The 13,954-nt window shown below is 42.3% G+C and overlaps 1 protein-coding gene across 3 annotated transcripts in view; it reads left to right on the forward strand.

The window, feature by feature from the left end:
* The window catches only part of nsmaf (neutral sphingomyelinase (N-SMase) activation associated factor), a 110,648-nt gene that overhangs the window by 72,216 nt on the left and 24,478 nt on the right, over positions 1–13,954 (forward strand). For all 3 annotated transcript variants that reach the window (XM_072571588.1, XM_072571590.1, XM_072571589.1), the window contains exons 20-25: positions 1,430–1,472; positions 2,783–2,949; positions 5,748–5,856; positions 6,670–6,728; positions 7,421–7,488; positions 10,256–10,320. In XM_072571588.1, the coding sequence (XP_072427689.1) occupies positions 1,430–1,472; positions 2,783–2,949; positions 5,748–5,856; positions 6,670–6,728; positions 7,421–7,488; positions 10,256–10,320 (511 nt within the window). The remainder of the gene's footprint in view (positions 1–1,429; positions 1,473–2,782; positions 2,950–5,747; positions 5,857–6,669; positions 6,729–7,420; positions 7,489–10,255; positions 10,321–13,954) is intronic.

A 13,954-nucleotide genomic window follows, 5' to 3' on the forward strand; every position in this document is an offset into this window, starting at 1 on the left:
TAAAAAAAGCAGGATAAAAGGAATACTGGTTTTGTTGTTTTAATTTATCTCACCTTTACGTCCATCTTTTCTTTCTTTGTCCAATTACTATTCTGCCCCTTTGACTCGTGCCATCACTCCATTAATTGTTTATTTTTATGCCATCCACCATAACATCAAATCATTCATTTTTTTCATTTATTCTATCTGACGCCTTCTACATCACCACATCTTCCCATTTTGTTCTTTCCTGCTCCTTCCTGCCTCTGTACTGGTTTAAAATTGTCAACTTGCAATGTTACTCTATCATTTACTAAATGTTACTTGTCATCTCTAACATTTTCAGGTTTTGATGGGAGCAGTTTCTTTGTTTTTCTCTCCATTGAGGCTGCCTTACCTGCTGAATATTTCCACCATTTTGTGTTTTTGTTTAGAATAGCAAAGAGTGTGTGCAGCTTGAATGACATTGATTTTAAGGATAACTTGCTTCTTGGAGGGAGAAGGGGGAGTGTGTGTGTTTAGCCTCTTCAGGGATGCTTTGAGAACAGCCCTAGAATGTTTTTCTTGTCATGGCTTGGTTCAGAGTAGTCTGCTGCCTTAGGAGTCTGATGACAGTCATAGGGATGATGTGCCCACCCAGCAGACTGCCTGTAGTTTCCTTGTTTATTCGTCTTTCCTTTAATGAATAGTTGTATCCATTTAGAATTAGAATTAGGTTTATTGTCATATGTACTCACATGAGACGTTTACAAGTCACCACTTACAGCACCATCTTAGGTCCCAACGTATCTAGGTACAGAATCTTAATATGATTTGGTCTGTTCTTATTTACATGTGAGTTGATTAGGGGGCTGGGATTCTGAAAGCACTGACCTTTGGAAAGCCTTTTTTAAATTACCTTGGAGCTGTAAAGACAGATTCCAGGAGATTTATGACAGGCAGAGATCCCTAAGGTACAATACCAACCATCAGGGAGAACGGGGCAACAAAAGAGGTTGGTTAGCTTCACTTATTAGAGGTGCTCTTCATTTTTATTGTGTGGTGTAAAACTACCCGTCTTGAACTGTTTTGAAGCTTAAACTCAAAATCTGAGCCTAAAATAGATACAGTTGGTTCTGCTATAATGTGTTTCTCTTCAACATGAATAGACTTTAATGTGATTGAAAATTTTAGACTGTTAGTTGTAGAAAGTGAAATTTACATGTATCGGCTACAATGCATTTTCGGCCTCATTAGTTTAAATGGCGTGACTATTGTGCGATTTTCTTACTATATGGGAATGCATGAGAGCTGAACTATTGCATTATATCAGAACCGACTATGCTGTGATTTTTATACACTAAAAATTCTTACTTGACTGTTTCAATGTTGTGAATTCCAGTATTAAAACAAGATTGTTGTGCCAAACACCCAGCAAGAACTTACTTTTGTAATCTCAAATTTGTTACAGTGTTTCATCCATTGACTTATGAAGGTGGAGTTGATTGGGACAGGTAATGTATATTTGTAATTTTGCTGCTTCTTTGAATCTGCACTTACATGACATTGTAAATGTGATAACAGACCAGGATAACATGCAGAATTTAAAATGTACAGTATTATGTTTGAACTGTTTTTAACCATTGTGGAAATAAAATTTCCCCACGGTAGGTTCTTGCACAAAATATGGAGGCATGGGATTGAGGGTGATTTAGCGGGTTGGATCAGAAATTGGCTAGCTGAAAGAAGACAGAGGGTGGTGGTTGATGGGAAATATTCATCCTGGAGTTCATTTACTAGTGGTGTATCGCAAGGATCTGTTTTGGGGCCACTGCTGTTTGTCACTTTTATAAATGACCTGGATGAGGCATAGAAGGATGGGTTAGTAAATTTGCAGATGACACTAAGGTCGGTATAGTTGTGGATAGTGACAAAGCATGTTGCAGGTTACAGAGGGACATAGATAAGCTGCAGAGCTGGGCTGAGAGGTGGCAAATGGTGTTTAATGCAGAAAAATGAGGTGATTCACTTTGGAAGGAGTAATGGGCGAATGGTAAGAATCTTGGCAGTGTAGATGAGCAGAGAGATCTCAATGTCCAGGTACATAGATCCCTGAAAGTTACCACCCAGGCATACGATGTATTAGCTTTTATTGGTTGAGGGATTGAGTTTTGGAACCGAGAGATCATGCTGCAGCTGTACAAACTCTGGTGCGCTCATATGTGGCAGTATTGTGTACAATTCTGGTCACCGCATTATAGGAAGGACGTGGAAGCTTTGGCAAGGGTTCAGACGAGATTTACCAGGATGTTGCTTGGTGTGGAGGAAACATCTTACGAAGAAAGGCTGAGTGACTTGAGGCTGCTTTCGTTAGAAAGGACAAGGTTGAGAGGTGACTTAATTGAGGCATGTGATCAGAGGTTTAGATAGGGTGGACAGTGAGAGCCATTTTCATTGGATGGCAATGGTTAGCACGAGGGGACAAAGATTTAAATTGAGGGGTGATAGATATACGACATATGTCAGAGGTAGTTTCTTTACTCAGTAGTAGGAGCGAGGAATGTACTGCCTGCAACAGTGGTAGACTCGCCAACTTTAAGGGCATTTAAATGGTCATTGGATAGACATATGGACAAGAATGGAATAGTGTAGGTTAGATAGACTTCAGATTGGTTCCAAGGCCCGAGCAGCATTGAGGACCAAAGGGCCTGTACTGCGCTGTAATGTTCTATGTTCTAAAATGTATTGGCTTAATTGTAGCTTTCATTGAACGGTTGTAATTCAAAATCAGGATCACTTCAATGTTGTACAACTTTGTCCACAGCATCGAGGATCCAAATCAGAAGATAGCAATGCTGACCCAGATCCTTGAATTTGGACAGACTCCGAAGCAGTTGTTCACCAGCCCACATCCTCAAAGGATAATGCCAAAGTTTCAAACCCTTTCCAAAGGATGCAGCCGAAGTACTTCTGTAAACGAGTTGCCTCCAGGTAAATTTGCAGAAATTTGAACTGCAGTTATCATTATTAGAACATAGAAAAGTACAGCACAGAACAGGCCCTTTGCCCCAGATGTTGTGCTGAGGTTTAATCCTAATGTAAAAAATAATAATTTAACCTATGCACCCCTCAACTCACTGCTCTCCATGTGCCTGTCCAGCAGTCACTTAAATGTCCCCAATGACTCTGCTTCCACCACCACCGCTGGCAACGCATTCCATGCATTCACAACTCTCTGCATAAAGAACCTACCTCTGATGTCTCCTCTATACCTTTCCCCTAATATCTTAAAACTATGACCTCTCATACCTGTCAATCCTGCCCTATGGAAAAGTCTCTGGCTATTGACTCTCTTCTTCTCATTACCTTGTACACCTCGATCAGGTCTCCTCTCTTCCTCCTCCTCTCCAGAGAGAAAAGTCCGAGCTTATTCAACCTACCTTCGTAAGGCAAGCCCTCCAGTCCAGGCAGCATCCTGGTAAACCTTCTTTGCACCCTCTCCAAAGTGTGTATATCTTTCCTGTAGTAGGGCGACCAGAACTGGACACAATGTTCCAAGTGTGGTGTCACCAGGGACTTGTAAAGCTGCAGCAAAACCTTGTGGCTCTTAAACTCAATCCCCCTGTTAATGAAAGCCAAAACACCATATGCTTTCTTCACAACCCTATCCATTTGGGTGGTAACTTTGAGGGATCTATGTACTTGCACACCCAGATCCCTCTGTTCCTCCACACTGCCAAGAATCCTGCCTTTAATCCTATATTCAGCATTCGAGTTCGACCTTCCAAAATGCATCACTTCACATTTATCCAGGTTGAACTCCATCTGCCATTTCTCAGCCCAGCTCTGCATCCTCTCTATGTCGCGCTGCGGCCTGAAGTTGCCCTCTATACTATCAATGACACCTCCAACCTTTGTGTCATCTGCAAATTTACTAACCCACCCCTCAACCTCCTCGTTCAAGTCATTTATAAAAACTACGAAGAGCAGAGACCCAAGAACACAGCCTTGCGGGAGCCCACTCAACACTGACCTCCAGGCAGAATACTTTCCATAAATTGTGTACTAGTAATGATCTAGTCAGTGTTCCAGAAACCTGAAGATGTTAAGTTAAGGTAATTTCACTTTTGTGTTCAATATAATTTAGTATCTTGTGTCCTTCTTTGTATAGAATCCTTACAGTTGGAAAGTCAAATGGCCTCTTCCTATGGTCTGCACCAACCCCCCACAAAGAGCATCTTCCCAGATCCAGCATCCCACCCACCTCTTCCGCCCCCCCCCCCCCACCAACCCACAGGTAACATGGCCAATCCACCTAGCCTGCACCTCCTTGTACATTATGGGCAATTTAACATGACTAATCTCTCTGTGGGAAGAAACCGGAGCAGCTGCCATAAGCTTACACAGGCATGGAGAGAATGTGCAAACTCCACGCCGTGTTACCTAAGGTTGGAGTCGAACATTGGTCCGTGGTCCTGCGAGGCAGTAATGCTCGCCACTGTGCCATCCTGCTTGAATGCAGAGCAGTAGAGGAAATCAGCTCGTGATGTGACTTCCATTCCTTTCTGCAGCACATGTTTGTTTAACTCTGTCTCCTGCTCCCCCAATTAATGTTATTTATTTTAGCTACTCTCTGTAGTAGTAAGATCCACATTCTCTCCAGCTGTTAGGTAAGTAAATTTCTTCTGAGTTTCCAGTTAGATTTATTGGTGCTACCATGAGTTGTTGGTGCTGGTTTTGACCACCACCTGATATTTTCTCAAACCATATGTTGCCATAAAGGAATCCATTCAGTTATCCACTCAGCCTTTTCTGTTCTGGGGAAACAAGTCCCAGTTTGTGCAATGTTTCATAATAGATATGACCTCTCCTTGCAAATCGTTTGTGCACCTTTTTAATGCCTGAATGATCAGCAGCATCTTTATGGTTTCCATCTGTAACTGTGCAAATGTCATCCTAAAGTTATCAGCTGCACAGTTATAACATTGCCAATGCTGTTGTTTTTGCTGTCATTAAAATTACAACCTTTGATTCCACGTTTTTTTAAAAACCATATAGGGACCAGATATGTGCCGAATACTTGTGTGATCTAACCAGAATTTTATGCAAATTTAATGTAACTTCTTTACCATTTTATTCCTTTAGAAATCAATCCCAATTTTTTTTAAATGGTCTTATTAAACTTTAAGCCCAGATCCCTGACCAAGATTGTTTATAATTAGGATTTCAATTCCATCGGGTCGTTAATCTATGGAATTCCTTGCCCAGTGATGTAGTTGATGCTACTTCAGTAACCGTTTTTAAAGCTAAGGTAGATTTGTTTTGAACAATAAAAGGATTAAGGGATATGGAAGAGTGTGGGTAAGTGGAGCTGAGGCCATGAAAAGGTCAGCCATGACCTTATTGAGTGGCAGAGTAGGCTCAAAGGGCCAGACGGCCTACTCCTGCTCCTAGTACTTATGTTCTTACCACCTTGTGTTCTTGTCTAATTCATTCTACAACATAAATGCAATCTTGTAAAAGGCAAATTATATCTGTTGTCTTTGTACTTTGCATACAGGCTATTTATTAATTATAATCTCCTGCATCTATTAAAAAAAAGCAATAAAAAAGCCATGCATCAGATTTAGATTATTCTTCATAAGTTGATATCGAAAGTTGATATAGAGAATTACTGTTGCCTGCACTACAAACCTCTACACTGATGCTGATTATTTGAAGGTGATATAGTGTCACAGCAACCATTGTGGAGTTTCCTGTGCTCCAGAACATCATTTTCTGTTTTGCAGTTTCTTCCTGTGAAGACTCATTTGAAGATTTGACAGAAGAAAGTCTAAAACTAGCTTGGAGCAATATTAGCAAACTGAGTATAGTTTACCAGCAGAAGATTCACAAAGAGTAAGTTCTGTGTATTCATTCTGTGCTTTTCAGTAACTAACAATAGAATAAATGATGAGGTTATGAACTATGTTATAGTGAGATTGCAGTGGACTAGGTATATATTTCTGTACTACTATTTATGGACAAGAACAGAAAAGCGAAAACCTTTCATAAATGTTCACTCAGAACTGATGTCACCTGCAATGCCTAGCCATCTACTCTCTCCCCACCTCTCGGGGAACACAATAAGTACATGATTCTGATAAAGTTAGAAGTGAAAAGGTCCTTTTCAGACCCACATGTGATCATGTAAGCTCCTGAATCCTGTTTTCATATAAGATGGTGAAGAATAACTGTGGGTCATTTTTAACTTTTGCAGCAGGATAAGAAATGGGTAGAATGTTTTAAATCAAATTCGATTTTATTTTCCATTTTCAATTTGTTAAATATCAATGCCAGTAATTTCAGTTCTACAATAAACATTGCCAGGAGAAAGTGAGGACTGCAGATGCTGGAGATCAGAGCTGAAAAATGTGTTACTGGAAAAGCGCAGCAGGTCAGGCAGCATCAAAGGAGCAGGAGAATCGACGTTTCGGGCATAAGCCCTTCTTCCGAAACGTCGATTCTCCTGCTCCTTTGATGCTGCCTGACCTGCTGCACTTTTCCAGCAACATATTTTTCAGCTCTAATAAACATTGCCAGTCAACTAACTGTTGCTTTGTGGTGAAGGATGAGCTTACTTTGTCAATTTTCACTGAGTTCTCTGGAAGGTTTTCTTGTTGGTATTGTGGCCTCTGATTGTGTTTGTATTTTCTTGTTTTAAACCATTAGGGCAGTGACTGGGATCGCTGTAGTTCGCGATGGAACTTCGGTCTTTACAACTTCCCAAGGTACTTTAGTAAATATCTGTGGACATGATCACCTGTAAATCAAAAAAATCAGCCATGTTTTATTGTTTCAGCTTCATGCTAGCCTATAAATTTAGATTTGACAAAGTAAAAGACAATTTGTATAAGTCTTTGTTTAGTGTATGGCAATAATCTTGCCCATCTCCACTTTCCTAACACTAGGGGTGGCACGCTGGCTCTGAGGTTAGCACTGCTGCCTCACAGCACCAGGGTCCCAGGTTCAATTCCAGCCTCAGGTGACTGTGTGGAGTTTGCACATTCTCCCCATGTCTGCACAGGTTTCCTTCCACAGTCCAAAGGTGTGCAGGCCAGGTGAATTGGCTGTGGTAAATTGCCCATAGTGCATTAGTCAGAGGGAAATGTGTCCAGGTGGACTACTCTTTGGCGGGTCGGTGTGGACTGGTTGGACTGAAGGGCCTGTTTCCACATTGTAAGGAATCTTAAAAAAAATCTCTCTACAAGCGTTTAACAACCTCACCATTAAGCGGCTAATAATATTTATGGCAAAACTGTAAGAGTTTTTTAAAAAGTTATCATTTAACAGTTTGTCTAGCTGACTATATGTTTCTTTTTATGGTATGTCTCTGTTTTTGTTTGTATTCTGTAGTGTCTATATAGCTTTCAATTTTACACACATTAATTTGTGTCATACTTTGTTTTAATTTACAAAACAGATTCAACACTAAAAATGTTTTCCAAGGAAAAGAAATTGTTACAACGGAGTATGTCCTTTTCAAATATGGTGAGATCTGGTAATGTAGAAAAAGAATAATAGCCAAAGAATCCCCAGGTGGAGTTCATTGCTCCTGCGGGTAAAGTAACATAAGTTTAAAGCAAACAAAGAGTACGTGTTTTTGTCAAAGTCTACTCCAGAGGCTATGCAGGATACCACTGAGACACTCTAACCTGGAGCATGCAAAATCATACACCTTTACAGTGATCAGCTGGTCTTGGAGTGATGCTGAGATTGACGTAGTTAATCTGAATAGACAGTAGGTGCAGAAGTAGGCCATTCTGCCCTTTGAGCCAGCACCACCATTCGTTATGATCATGGCTGATCATCCTCAATCACTATCCTGTTCCTGCCTTATCCCTATAACCCTTGATTCCACTATCCTTAAGAGCTCGATCCAACTCTTTCTTGAAAGTATCCAGAGACCTGGCCCCCACAGCCTTCTGGGGCAGAGCATTCCACACGCCCACCACTCTCTGGGTGAAGGCGTTTCTCCTCAACTCTGTTCTAAATGGCCTACCCCTTATTTTTAAACTGTGTCCTCTGGTTCAGGACTCACCCATCAACAGAAACATGTTTCCTGCCTCCAGAGTGTCCAATCCTTTAATAATCTTATATGTCTCAATCAGATCCCCCCTCAGCCTTCTAAACTCAAGGGGATACAAGCCCAGTCGCTCCAATCTTTCAACGTAAGATAGTCCCGCCATTCCAGGAATTGACCTCGTGAACCTACGCTGCACTCCCTCAATAGCCAGAATGTCTTTCCTCAAATTTGGACACCGAAACTGCACAATATTCCAGGTGCGGTCTCACCAGGGTCCTAAACAGCTGCAGAAGGACCTCTTTGCTTCTATACTCAGTTCCTCTTGCTATGAAGGCCAGCATGCTATTAGCCTTCTTCACTACCTGCTGTACCTGCGGATTGATGTACAAGAACACCCAGATCTCTCTGTACTGCCCCTTTACCTAACTTGACTCCACTTAGGTAGTAATCTGCCTTCCTGTTTTTGCCACCAAAGTGGATAACCATACATTTATCCACATTAAACTGCATCTGCCATGCATCTGACTACTCACCTAACCTGTCCAGGTCACCCTGTAATCTCCTAACATCCTCCTCACATTTCACCCTGCCACCCAGCTTTGTATCATCAGCAAATTTGCTAATATTACTTTTAATACCATCATCTGTACCATTAATGTATATTGTAAAAAGCTGCTGTCCCAGCACTGATCCCTGCGGTACCCCACTGGTCACCGCCTGCCATTCCGAAATGGAGCTGTTTATCACTACTCTTTGTTTCCTGTCAGCCAACCAACTTTCAATCCAAGTCAGTATTTTGCCCCCAATATAATGTGCCCTAACTTTGCTCACTCACCTCCTATGTGGGATTTTATCCAAAGGCTTTCTGAAAGTCCAGGTACACTACATCCACTGGATCTCCCTCGTCCATCTTCAGAGTTACATCCTCAAAGCTGTGTGTCTGTGTAAGGGAAGACATAAATCCATAAGACCGTTTAATAAAAAGGAACAAGAGCAGGCTGTTTGACTCCTTGAGTGTGCTCCTCCAATAATAGGATCTGATTCCTCTCAGCCACTTCCCTGCATTTTCCCCATTCCCCAACTGATCAGGAAACTATCTATCTCAGCCTTAAAGGTTCACAATTTCTCTTCCCCCACAGCTCTGCCAAGGAGTTGCAAAGATTCTCAACTTACCGACATAAGAGATTTCCTCTCATCTCAGTCGATGAGAGTTTTGTTAATGGTAATCTGCTGAAGGTGAGCGTATGGTCATCAGGAACAGCAGGCTTCAGCTAGGTAGTAACATCCTGTAAGATGGCATAACATAATGTTCATTATATAGGCTTCCAGTCAGCAAGCACCCCCTTTCAAATAAGATAATAAAGGATGGTGAAAAACTGTAGTCTAGTCTTTGACAAGAGATGAGGAAAATCATCAAAACAACTGAAGGCTCTTTGTGTGGGTGGCACGGTGGTGCAGTGGTTAGCACTGCTGCCTCTCAGCGCCGGAGACCCGGGTTCAATTCCCACCTCAGGCAACTGTCTGTATGGAGTTTGCACATTCTCCCCGTGTCTGCGTGGGTTTCCTCCGGGTGCTCCAGTTTCCTCCCACAATCCAAAATGTGCAGGTTAGGTGAATTGACCATGCTAAATTGCCCGTAATGTTAGGTGTAGGGGTAAACGTAGGGGAATGGGTCTGGGTGGATTGCGCTTCAGATGGTCGGTGTGGACTTGTTGGGTCAAAGGGCCTGTTTCCACACTAAGTAATCTGATAGTGAATATACTTACAGTGCATGGACATATCTCTGTTTTCGCAGTTTTTAATTATGTAGCTTTCTATATTTTGTAATGCTGGATCTTTCTGTATTCATTCTGAGTGAAGCCCTCACTGTTGAATTTATATTGGTGATTTAAGGTACAAAATATGTAAATATCAAAATTCTTCTCTTGTCTTGTCTTGTCCTCCTTAGTTTTACATTTTGTATCAATTTAAAACACACCCTCAGTAACAATTATCAAATAAATAATCTTAACTTTTGCAGGACTTCCTCAATCTGTCATTGTAACTTCGGCAGGAGATTATTGGAAACCCCAGAGGAATGGCATGAGCCTGAATTTATATTTTTACTTCCAGGTTTTCCTCCCAGCTTCTGCCAAAGTTACAGCATGAGATACCTGTGTAATATTTACCCTCATATTTTCAATTCATTGACCTCTGACTGGTCTGTTAAACTGATCTCCATTTTTTTATTAGGCACTGTCATCTTGTTTGTTACTGGATGATACGACAGTCCTTTGTTCGTCGTGGGACAACAATGTGTATGTATTAAATGAAACATTACCCTGAATGCTGGAGATAAGAAACAAAAATAGAAATTGCTGATGAAACTCAGCAGATCAGGCAGCATCTGTGGGAAGAAAGCAGAGTTAATAATTCGTATCCAGTGTCATGAGTTCCAATCAAGCCCTGCTGAGTTTCACCAGCAGTTTCTGTTTCTCAATGTATTAAATGTTGCTAAAAGGACAATTTTAATCAGTTGTTTCCAAATCTCTGATAGAAATAATCGTGGATCTGTTTTTGAGAAATGTGGACTAAATGGAGTTAGTTTCAGTTGGAGAGCACTTAGATATAGCCATAGAAATGTTGCAACCCAGACCATTGTGCCTAGGATAACTGAAGATTCTCAATACTGTCCATTTGAATAGCCTTGAAGCTTCAGGAGCAGATTCATATTCTTTTTCAATGGTTTGAGGGTTTCAGCCTCAGTCACCAGGCAGAAGGTTCTGACACTCAGCACCTTCTGGGAGAAAATGTTTTCTTTTCCTCATGTTCTCTCTAATCCTTCTACTAATTACCTTATTTCTGTGTCCTATGGTAATTGAATTCTCCACGCGAGGTAACAGGTCTTTCCTGCCCATTCTATCCAAGAATTTTGATATCCCACATTATTTTAAACATTTCAGTTATGTCACCCCTCAGCCTCCTCTATCCTAAGGAAAACAACTCTGAATTATCTCACTGTTCTTCTTAGCTGTAATGTTGAAGGCACAGCAGCATTCATGTAAATCTCCGCTGTACTCGCTCTCGTGCCTTGTAATTTAGTGACTTAAACTGTACATAAAACTCCTAAAGTTGCCTATTCAATCGCTCCAGTATTTATAGTCAATACCTCACATAATGATGAAAGACATCCCATATGTCACCCTTAACTGCCTTTATCTACTCATTCAGCGATCTTCAAGATCCTGTGGACATGTATCTCAATGTTTCACTTCATAGAACATAGAACAATACAGCACAGAATAGGCCCTTTGGCCCACAATGTTGTGCTGAACATTTATCCTAGCTTAAGCACCCATCCATGTACCTGTCCAATTGCCGCTTAAAGGTCACCAATGATTCTGACTCTGCCACTCCCACAGGCAGCGCATTCCATGCCCCCACCACTCTCTGAGTAAAGAACCCACCCCTGACATCTCCCCTATACCTTCCACCCTTCACCTTAAATTGATGTCCCCTTGTAACACTCTGTTGTACCCGGGGGAAAAGTCTCTGACTGTCTATCTATTCCTCTGATCATCTTATAAACCTCTATCAAGTCACCCCTCATCCTTCGCCGTTCCAATGAGAAAAGGCCTAGCACTCTCAACCTATCCTCGTACGACCTATTCTCCATTCCAGGCAACATCCTGGTAAGTCTCCTCTGCACCCTCTCCAAAGCTTCCACATCTTTCCTAAAGTGAGGTGTCCAGAACTGTACACAGTACTCCAAATGTGGCCTTACCAAGGTCCTGTACAGCTGCAACATCACCTCACAACTCTTGAATTCAATCCCTCTGCTAATGAACGCTAATACACCATAGGCCTTCTTACAAACTCTATCCATCTGAGTGGCAACCTTCAAAGATCTATGAACATAGACCCCAAGATCCCTCTGCTCCTCCACCTTACTAAGAACCCGACCGTTAACCCTGTATTCCGCATTCTTATTTGTCCTTCCAAAATGGACAACCTCACACTTGACAGGGTTGAACTCCATCTGCCACTCCTCAGCCCAGCTCTGCATCATATCTAAGTCCCTTTGCAGCCGACAACAGCCCTCCTCACTGTCCACAACTCCACCTATCTTCGTATCATCTGCAAATTTACTGACCCACCCTTCGGCTCCCTCTTCCAAGTCCTTAATAAAAATTACAAACAGCAGAGGACCCAGAACTGATCCCTGCGGAACTCCACTTGTAATTGGGCTCCAGGCTGAATATTTACCCTCTACCACCACTCTCTGCCTTCGACCGGTTAGCCAGTTCTCTATCCAACTGGCCAAATTTCCCTCTATCCCATGCCTCCTGACTTTCCGCATAAGCCTACCATGGGGAACCTTATCATATGCCTTACTAAAATCCATGTACACTACATCCACTGCTCTACCCTCATCCACATGCTTGGTCACCTCCTCGAAGAATTCAATAAGACTTGTAAGGCAAGACCTACCCTTCACAAATCCGTGCTGGCTGTCCCTAATCAAGCAGTGTCTTTCCAGATACTCATAAATCCTATCTCTCAGTACCCTTTCCATTACTTTGCCTACCACCGAAGTAAGACTAACTGGCCTGTAATTCCCAGGGTTATCCTTATTACCTTTTTTGAACAGGGGCACAACATTTGCCACTCTCCAGTCCCCTGGTACCACCCCCGTTGACAGTGAAGACGAAAAATCATTGCCAACAGCTCTGCAATTTCCTCTCTTGCTTCCCACATAATCCTAGGATATATTCCGTCAGGCCCGGGGGACTTGTATATCCTCAAGTTTTTCAAAATGCCCAACACACCTTCCTTCCTAACAAGTATCTCTTCGAGCTTACCAGTCCGTTTCACACTCTCCTCTTCAACAATACGGTCCCTCTCGTTCGTAAATACTGAAGAAAAGTACTCATTCAAGACCTCTCCTATCTCTTCCGACTCAATACACAGTCTCCCATTACTGTCCTTGATCGGACCTACCCTCGATCTCGTCATTCTCATGTTTCTCACATATGCGTAAAAGCCTTGGGGTTATCCTTGATCCTATCTGCCAAAGATTTTTCATGCCCTCTCTTAGCTCTCCTAATCCCTTTCTTCAGCTCCCTTCTGGCTATCCTGTATCCCTCCAACGCTCTGTCTGAACCTTGTTTCCTCAACCTTATGTGAACCTCCCTCGCCAACCAAGGTTCCCTCACACGAGCTTCTCTTTCCTGCCTGACAGGTACATACATATCAAGGACACGTCGTATCTGTTCCTTTTTAAATGTTCCACATTTCCACGACATCCTTCCCTGACAGCCTATGCTCCCAACTTATGCTCCTCAGATCCTGTCTTACAGCATCGTATTTACCCTTCACCCAGTTGTAAAACCTGCCCTGTTGCACGCACCTATCTCTCTCCATAACCAAGGTGAAAGTCATAGAATAGTGGTCACCATCACCAAAATGTTCACCCACTAACAAGCCCATCACTTGTCCTGGTTTGTTACCGAGTACCAAATCCAATATGGCCTCCCCTCTGGTTGGACAATCTACATACTGAGTTAGAAAAGCTTCCTGGACACACAGCACAAACACTGCCCCGTCCAATCTACTTGATCTAAAGAGCTTCCAATCAATATTTGGGAAGTTGCAATTGCCCATGACTGTCTTGCATTTAATTATTTGGCCCATCTGTTGGACCCTTTTTGAATAATTGTTTGATGTTATGAGCCACACAGTGGCTCAGTGGTTAGCACGACTGCCTTACAAAATCAGGGACCCAGGTTCGGGGACTGTCTGTGTGGAATTTGCACATTCTCCCTGTGTCTGTGTGGGTTTCCTCCGGGTGCACCGTTTCCTCCCATGATCCAATGATGTGCAGGTTAGGTGAATTAGTCATACTAGTGGTTAGCACTGCTGCCTTACAGCACCAGAGACCCGGGTTCAATT

Source organism: Chiloscyllium punctatum, chromosome 5, assembly GCF_047496795.1.
Source record: "Chiloscyllium punctatum isolate Juve2018m chromosome 5, sChiPun1.3, whole genome shotgun sequence".
In the NCBI taxonomy this organism is placed as follows: domain Eukaryota; kingdom Metazoa; phylum Chordata; class Chondrichthyes; order Orectolobiformes; family Hemiscylliidae; genus Chiloscyllium; species Chiloscyllium punctatum.